The sequence below is a fragment of the Pempheris klunzingeri genome, chromosome 16, assembly GCF_042242105.1.
Source record: "Pempheris klunzingeri isolate RE-2024b chromosome 16, fPemKlu1.hap1, whole genome shotgun sequence".
NCBI classification, from domain to species: domain Eukaryota; kingdom Metazoa; phylum Chordata; class Actinopteri; order Acropomatiformes; family Pempheridae; genus Pempheris; species Pempheris klunzingeri.
Window position 1 is genome coordinate 15,320,279 of NC_092027.1, and position 7,872 is coordinate 15,328,150.

Consider the following 7,872-nt stretch of genomic DNA (forward strand, 5'->3'; position numbering starts at 1 on the left):
TGAAGACTCCATGTCAAATGGTCTCTTATCTAAACTCTGACCTCAGGACTTGACCTCTGAGGACTTAACTTGACTCCACTTTAGGTGGAGATGAGAGGCACTAAAGACAGAATGGAAAGGAAGGAGGGGTGGAGGGTTTGGAGGGGGGGGGGGGGGGGGGGGCGCACACACACTAAAAAGCAAGTGACTTTCATTTTGATTGATAAATGTTATCTTTTCTTATTGAAACATTCTACAACCCTGAAGTGCAGCATGTTGGAATTAGAGTAATAACATTAATGTACATTTTATGGGAAATGTGAACTGAATTTTTTTCTGGTAAGGTTAAAATTTTAATTTAATATATGTATATGCTTATAGATAGATATAGATCGATATAGATCGATATATCGATTGATTGTTTTTCATATAGCTTCCGTTTTTTGCCCGGTGACCCCCCCCCCCCCCCACCACCACCACCACCTCCCCACCTCCATCTCCACGCTGCCATTTCTCCGTCTGTTTACCCATATCCAATCAATGCGTGTCGTCATCAGGGGGGGGACCATCATGACGACTGGCCTATTAAGAATGACAGCTCTGGAGAAAGAGAGAGAGGGTAAATGGTGATCCCTCCCAGAGCTCCCTCTGCGCACTCTGAAGCGCGCTTCTCTCAGGGTCAGACCAGATTGCATCCCCTCTTTTTCTAGAAGCCTCTCCTTCTCGGGACTCAGCCCCCCCACCCACCTCCACCATCACAACCACTACACACACCCCTCCAACCTGAAAATCATCGCCTTGGTTTTGACGGCTCGCTCTCTCCCGCGAAGCAGAGGTTTTTAGGTCGTGCTTGTGATGGAAAGCAGAGAGGAGATGGTGATGCTGGCGGAGGGAGGTCAGCTTGGCAAGAGCGGCTCTAATTTGTCGGGAGACGTCGGGAGTCCCGCGCGAGAACCGCAGGGGAAGCCGGGCCACAGGAGCTGTCAGAGCCCCGGTGCTGCGCCCTACTCGCGGGACAGGACGGAGGTGATTGTGGAGGAGAGCGCACGGAGGAATACGTGCGCCGACATGAGGCCAGTTGGCACGTCTTCCAGCGGAGCGAGGAACCGGACTGATCATCTCCACAAAGACGGCAGCAGCTCAGACACCGAGTCGGACTTCTACGAGGAAATTGATGTCAGCTGCACGCCCGAAAGCATGGACTACCCCACAGCTAAAGGTAAGGCTGTGTTTGGGAGCTGCATGCCACTGCGGGCTTTCTGTGACTGCATGGTTTTGCTAATCAAGTTGATTGAATACCAACGTGGATTGTGCCAATCAAAAATGTCAATATGCACCCGGACATTTAAAAAAAAAAAAAAAATGCAGTCATCATTTGTAAGAATGTGCAGTTAAATCAAAATTGTATTATGCACTCAATTAAATGCATTTTAGTCTTGATAATAATGCAGTAAAATGTAAGTGCACTCAGTGCAGCACAGCTGTTCTGTCAAGTGACCAGTGTGGCTGGGAACACGCTGAGGTGACACCCACAATCTAACCAGGCATTTCCCCCTGCGAGTTTGACAGCGAGCCTCGTAGACAGTAAATTGGCCTATATGTATATTTACAGCATGAGGAAGAATGCAGGATTTTATATGAACCACAAGCAAAAGAATGAAGGCAAGGCCACTGAGGCAGAGATCTATAGAGTGACTATCTGGTATCTAAAAGCGTTTGCTGCAAATGTGTTACATCCTACATCCAAAATATATGTAAATATTAATATATGAATATGTAAATCATATGTTGTTGCCGTTAGACTCAAACCTGAATGATGGCTAGGGGACAAACGAATGATAAAATCTAATTCATCAGTTTAGTTAAGTAAAATGATGGTTAAACAAATGTATATACTCAGGAAAATAGTATTAATAATATTAGCATGATGTCGTTTAGACTTTGGCAAAATGACAACCTGAGCTACATGTCAGGAAGGCCCTTGATAATAAAAGTGAAAGACTGCAGTTAAAATGAATGAATAAATTTGCCATTCCGGAAAATCTTTTATTAAATATGAAACGAATGAAAGAAAGAAAGACTTCCGATGTGTTTTTGTTCCTTATGAAATAAATTAATCTGCTGAATGCGTCTTAAACTGTATGATAATTCTACCTGATTCATTATTCTGGACACTGATTCAGGTCGAAATGGGGATTCTCCGGGTAACCCGAGTGAGACTGGTGTCGACCTGGGTACCACTGTCCCGGGTCAGCACGGTTCTCTGTCCTATTCAGCGGATCAGATTCGCCGATACCGGACAGCGTTCACCCGGGAGCAGATCGGCCGGCTGGAGAAGGAATTTTACCGGGAGAATTACGTGTCCAGGCCGCGGAGATGCGAGCTGGCGGCCGCCTTAAATCTACCTGAGACCACCATCAAGGTGAGAAGACTGAGGAGACCTGAATCAGGCCTCCGGCTGTGAGTGCAGGTGCATATTTTGCGTGCTTGTATTTGTAAGGATTTATCAAAACTACAGTGTTTACACAACCTTTCCAAAGAATCTTTGATACAAAAATATGGCAAAAAAACAACAAAATAGCTTATAACCAATTGTGGAGTAGAGCCAATAAACTGCAGAGTAACAGTATCCTGGGAGCAGAGGCCTGGATTTTTTAAAATTGTATTATTTTCATCTGTCACAAGAATGGGGAAAAATATAAATTGCAAATTTGCGGTACAATTCCATCAACTCAAAGAAAAAGAAATTCAAGAGAAATCTCGCTGTAACGTGATCTACATACGTGCGTAAAAGTGGAACCTCTGTATGCGCTACATGTCTTTTGCTGTTGTGTTGCGTTTTTTGGCTCGATGAGGGCTGTGGTTAATGTTTGACTCGGTGTGTCTCTGTTCCAGGTGTGGTTTCAGAACCGCAGGATGAAAGACAAGCGCCAGCGTCTGGCCATGACGTGGCCTCACCCCGCAGACCCGGCCTTCTACACCTACATGATGAGCCACGCGGCGGCCACGGGGAACCTGCCCTACCCCTTCCCATCACACCTGCCGCTCCCTTACTACTCCCACCTGGGTGTCGGAGCCGGCTCGGCGCCGGCCGCCACCCCTTTCCCCAACCCTCTGCGCTCCCTCGACAGTTTCCGGATGCTGTCTCACCCCTACCAGAGGCCGGAGCTCCTGTGCGCCTTCAGACACCCCTCCCTGTACCCGGGTCCGACCCACGGACTGGGCCCTGGAGGAAGCCCCTGCTCCTGCCTGGCCTGTCACACCAGCCAATCCAACGGCATCTCAACCAGGCCCTCCGGCTCGGACTTCGCTTGCTCCCCAACTAGCAGGACTGACGCTTTTGTCACTTTTACGCCTTCAGTGCTCAGCAAATCCTCATCTGTGACATTAGACCAGAGGGAAGAAGTGCCTCTGACAAGATAAAACCAAAACAAACCATCTCTTGTTCTATATAAGCCTTTACCATAAGCTTTTTAACCCAACATGTTATATAATCAGGACTGAAACAGCATGAAGAGGTAGCCTGTAAGCAGTGAAAGCCAGCTTAAACTTTGGGGCAAAAATAATTAGCCAGATCTTCAGCTATGTGACGCACATCGGATCTCCCATTACTGAGAAATAATAATCCTATTGCAGAGACAGAACTGCGGACTGAAATATGACGGCACGGACACAAAAGCAGATTTGATTTTTTTTTGGAGATTAATTTGATGTGTGAGAAGAGTGGAGGTGTGTGTGGGGGTGGGGTGGGGGGTGGGGGGGTTGCTGGGTACATCCAGAGAAACATTTAAATCTCCGTGATGAATGGCGTGAAGGTTTTTTATCATTACTTTTCGTGTCTTTACGCGTCCAAATCGTCCTACATGTATTGTTAGTTACGCGAGAATGATGCTTTCCATGTCTCTTTTTAACAAGGGGATTTGTTAACAGACTGCGGCCGTCTCATTATAGAGCAGCTCTCCACACCGGGGCCCTCCACGGCGGCCCGGGCCGAAATGTGCAGATGCTGGTAAAATTAGTAAGTGATGTATATGTACGACCCGGTGAATTTTGAGTGTTGAATTAATGATAATACCAGGAAGGGATCGTTACTGCCAAAAGGTAACAAGGCGCCAGGGGAACGGATTACTACAGCCAGCACGGTTTGACGAGGAGGGGGGGAGAAGAGGAAGACAGGAGGACCCAGAAGAGGATTGAGACAGACAGGAGGAGGACAATCACAACGAAAAAATAAATAAAAAGGGAACACTGTTAAAAGACCATCAAAGACAAGTTTCAGTTTTTTCTCTTAACGAAGAGCCAGTTCTTAAATCTGATGAAAATGTGACTAAAATATGCCGCTGAGTCTTTTAAAAATCTTCTCTCGTTTTGCACTTCTACAGTGGTGCCAGTGGGAATTTGTGGCGAAAGCGGACTAACAAGTGACTGTTTTGGGGTTTTTTTTGCCTTAATTTGTTATTTTTTCCCCTTTTTTTTTTGGCTGAGTTGTCATCAACGTCAAATTTGGAATAAACACTGTCAAAGAATCAATGGAGCAACGGAGTGTGTGTCTTCTAAACTCTAAAACACCTTACTGATTTATTTAAATCGCCAAGAGCAAGTGAAAAATTCATTAAGATCTGCCTGAATGTTCCTTTAATCCCAAACAGCAGAATAAAAGTCAGATTCAAACAAGTTTTCCTGCCTTCGGGTCGTTTTATTTCGTTTGCAAGCTGTTAAGGATTTTCTATACTCACAATTGGTCTACCACCCCCATCACCCCCCTCCAATAATAACACTAATTTTGTTCTCAAGTGGTGGGTGTCAAAAACACCAGTGAGCCCCCACATCTCCTGATGGGACCGCTAGATTGACCGTGACAGTTAAGTGGTCCCTGGGCTCCTCTAACGGTCCTCATATTTTCCTCTCCGACCACTTAATAGACACGACAGAATTAGTTGTCTGAAGATATTGGAAATGCAAAGAGATCGATGACTCAGAAGAGGCCCACCACCAATCAGCGGGGTCTTAATTGGCCGCGTTTGACCGGGGCCGCGCAAATTAAACGAGTTTTCTGAGCGTAATGGGATCTGCGAGATGCTGCGGCCCGCACAGAGACGCACAAATCACATTTTAAAAGGGGGTTTTACGTCGTGGACGGGAGAGATCATAAGTTATTGAAGTGATGTGCCGAGAAATAGCTGGCATTTAGCGTGGGCCCACAACTCCACCTGGCAAAAATACTGGCTATTGTAGCCATAATGCAACAAGCAAGATCGCATTTTACGTGATAGGCCTGCTTATTTTGATTAAATACCATTTTCCTGCCTTTACACTAATGATAACTTAGCAAAGCACGTTCACATAATTCAAAATGTATCCTTACATTATTTTCAAGTAATTTCCTCCAGAGTGGGAACCCAAAACACCAAAAATATAGTATCCTAAAGTCACCAGATTTCCATCCATCTCTGATGTTTTCTAAAGGTAAAAGGTTCATCCTAATCAGACAGCTCTGCGTCCTCACACACACAAGCACCGATGAGCCCCCCACCCCCCCACCCCCAACTCCCTCCCGCACAGGCGTTTGATTGATGGCCTTATTAACTGCAGTTCTTGTAAGTGTGACCGAGCTGATTAAAATGCATATGTTTGGAATAATACACCGTTTAAGCCGCCCGGGTCGGGGCGAAACCACAAGGCAGATTTATGTAAACTATCAGCCGGTGTCTTTAAGCCAGATAGGGGCACGGGTCGAGCAGGAAAACGGCGTTGGTTTGTGCATAATAAAATCGCACCATAAAATAAAGATGAACGGATCGGGCTGAATATTCACACGGAGCAGTCTCTCCAAAATTCTGGTTTCATAGCGGGTTATTTTTATCAGCCTGGGAAGCTTGGAGCTGATTTTCATTGGGTTACACAGGAGCGGCAGCACTATACGATCATCTTCTAAACCCGCGTCACACTGTGCCAGAATGACACAATAAAGTGAGGCAAATTACAGCCACATTTACGCAGCCACGCATATGGATCCCCATCTCTCCTCGCTGCGTGAACTATACGGCTGAATCCTCAGCGGCCTAATCCAGCATCAACATGCCATTTAATCGCTGAAAGATTGCGTGTGACTGAGCTTCAAGATATGATGGGCTCATAGATTGCGCACATAACACCAATTACATCAGCCTTATAAGATCGTATTTGAGAGAATTGGCTCAGAGCTCCCCAGCTCCCACAGCTAGCACAAAGCGTTTTGATAGGGGCGGTGCAGTGCAGCTGTCCACCGACAGCAAATTCAAAAAAACACACCAAATGGATCCGTGGCTGCTGCTGCCGCTGTTTAAATTGGATTACATCCTAATTTACAGGCCCTTGTCGTAACGCAAGGGGCTGGCGGAGGCGTGGACGGACCAATCACACAGTAATGATGATGAATGGGAGATTAATGCGCATACAAGCAAGACAATTTAAGCCTTCATCTGTTTAAATAGGCTTCCAATATCATTTGGAAACGGGGGTCACGCTAAATCAATCGGGGACGCGTGAAAGTCGTTTTCGGCGGCGTCTTTATCAACCTTATTTACGGTGCACCGGAGACAGCAGGCCTGTGTGCAGCTGCCACATGCTTATGTCACATACAAGAGCAAGAAAAACAGAGCAGGATGGATACAGGATATAAAAATAATAAAAAAAAAAAAGAAAGGTCCCCTTAAATTCAGCAGTTCAAATCAAGTGGAGCCGAAGATGATTAACTGGGTTTCTGTGCACAGTGATGATAAAGTATTTCCCCTCTGAGCTGAAAACTAACATCTTTAATCCAAACAGACTCATAATTTAGAGTTTTTTGTAACATGTTCTGCATAACGTGACATAGTTCACTGAAGGGAGGGATGGTTGTTTTAACACAAGGGCCTTGCGCACTCAAAATGACTCATAGGATGCTCATATTTGAGTTGTGTCCACAAATCCAGCCAATCACAAACCATTGTGATTGGCTGCACTCAGAAGTAGGAGGCCTTTTTAAGGCCTTTCTGCTTCACAACAATCATTGTTTTTTACCATCAGTATAAAGTGGTTTATTGTCACAGAACTACCCAAAAGCATTAACATCCCACATAGATGTTGTTGAAACACTACAGTATATTTGGTAGGCCTAGGCACAGCCTCACCAAAATCCGCGCCAAAAACAGCATTTTGGCGCGGATTTATTCATTCATTCATTTACTGTCACAGATATACACTTTACCTCATTTCAACGCATTGACGAACAGTTGGAAGAAAAGAGGAAAGAGAAAGAGAACATGAATCGTAATGTTTGCTTACAAGTGCAGAGGGTGTCGGATTGATGACTGGCTGGACGCTACTTCACATCTGCGGGCCAGGGGTGACATTTTTACTGACACAGCTCAAGCAGGAGCGACGCAACTAGCTGCTCTTTATAGAGCCAGGTAAGACGTTGGTCAATACCATGTGGGGGGGGACGTAGGAAGTAAAAGACTAAATATTTGCAAAAAAATCAAACATCAAATATACACATTTTGCATTAGAATAAATACCGAAACAATTATGATTTAATATATGTGATGCAGCGACTCGCAGTAACCAATATAATAACACAAATCCATGCTGTCTCTGCACAGTACTCCCCTCCCTATTAATATGGTCTGCTCCTGGAGCTTTTAAGCAGGTGGACCAACCTTTCTAACTCTTTAGCCCGCACGCTTCGTTGATGGGAGCATCAGTTTTTCAGCAAAGCAAGTTGTGTGCTCTGCCAGTCACCATCTGCAGCGTCCCAAACAGTAACGTAGCACCGTGTAAAATGGTCAACATTCACTGAAAACTGAAAATCAGTATCTTTGCACAATTACTGCTTTGTGTATACAATAAAATCAATATAAGAATCCAATCAAT

At 45.2% G+C, this 7,872-nt stretch overlaps 1 protein-coding gene across 1 annotated transcript; it reads left to right on the top strand.

The window, feature by feature from the left end:
• Positions 1–650: 650 nt before the first annotated feature.
• On the top strand, positions 651–3,670 carry evx1 (even-skipped homeobox 1). Its single transcript, XM_070846918.1, has 3 exons — positions 651–1,198; positions 2,163–2,401; positions 2,875–3,670. The coding sequence occupies exons 1-3, from the start codon at positions 835–837 to the stop codon at positions 3,400–3,402; spliced, it is 1,131 nt and encodes a 376-aa protein (XP_070703019.1). The 5' UTR covers positions 651–834; the 3' UTR covers positions 3,403–3,670.
• Positions 3,671–7,872: the final 4,202 nt, after the last annotated feature.

What these genes read in the sequence shown, in the direction of transcription:
- evx1 (XM_070846918.1), top strand. Translation starts at nt 835, where the DNA reads ATGGAAAGCAGAGAGGAGATGGTGATGCTGGCGGAGGGAGGTCAGCTT. An exon ending in GGACTACCCCACAGCTAAAG is followed by an intron (nt 1,199 to 2,162) that starts GTAAGGCTGTGT and finishes ACACTGATTCAG; the next exon opens with GTCGAAATGGGGATTCTCCG. An exon ending in TACCTGAGACCACCATCAAG is followed by an intron (nt 2,402 to 2,874) that starts GTGAGAAGACTG and finishes TCTCTGTTCCAG; the next exon opens with GTGTGGTTTCAGAACCGCAG.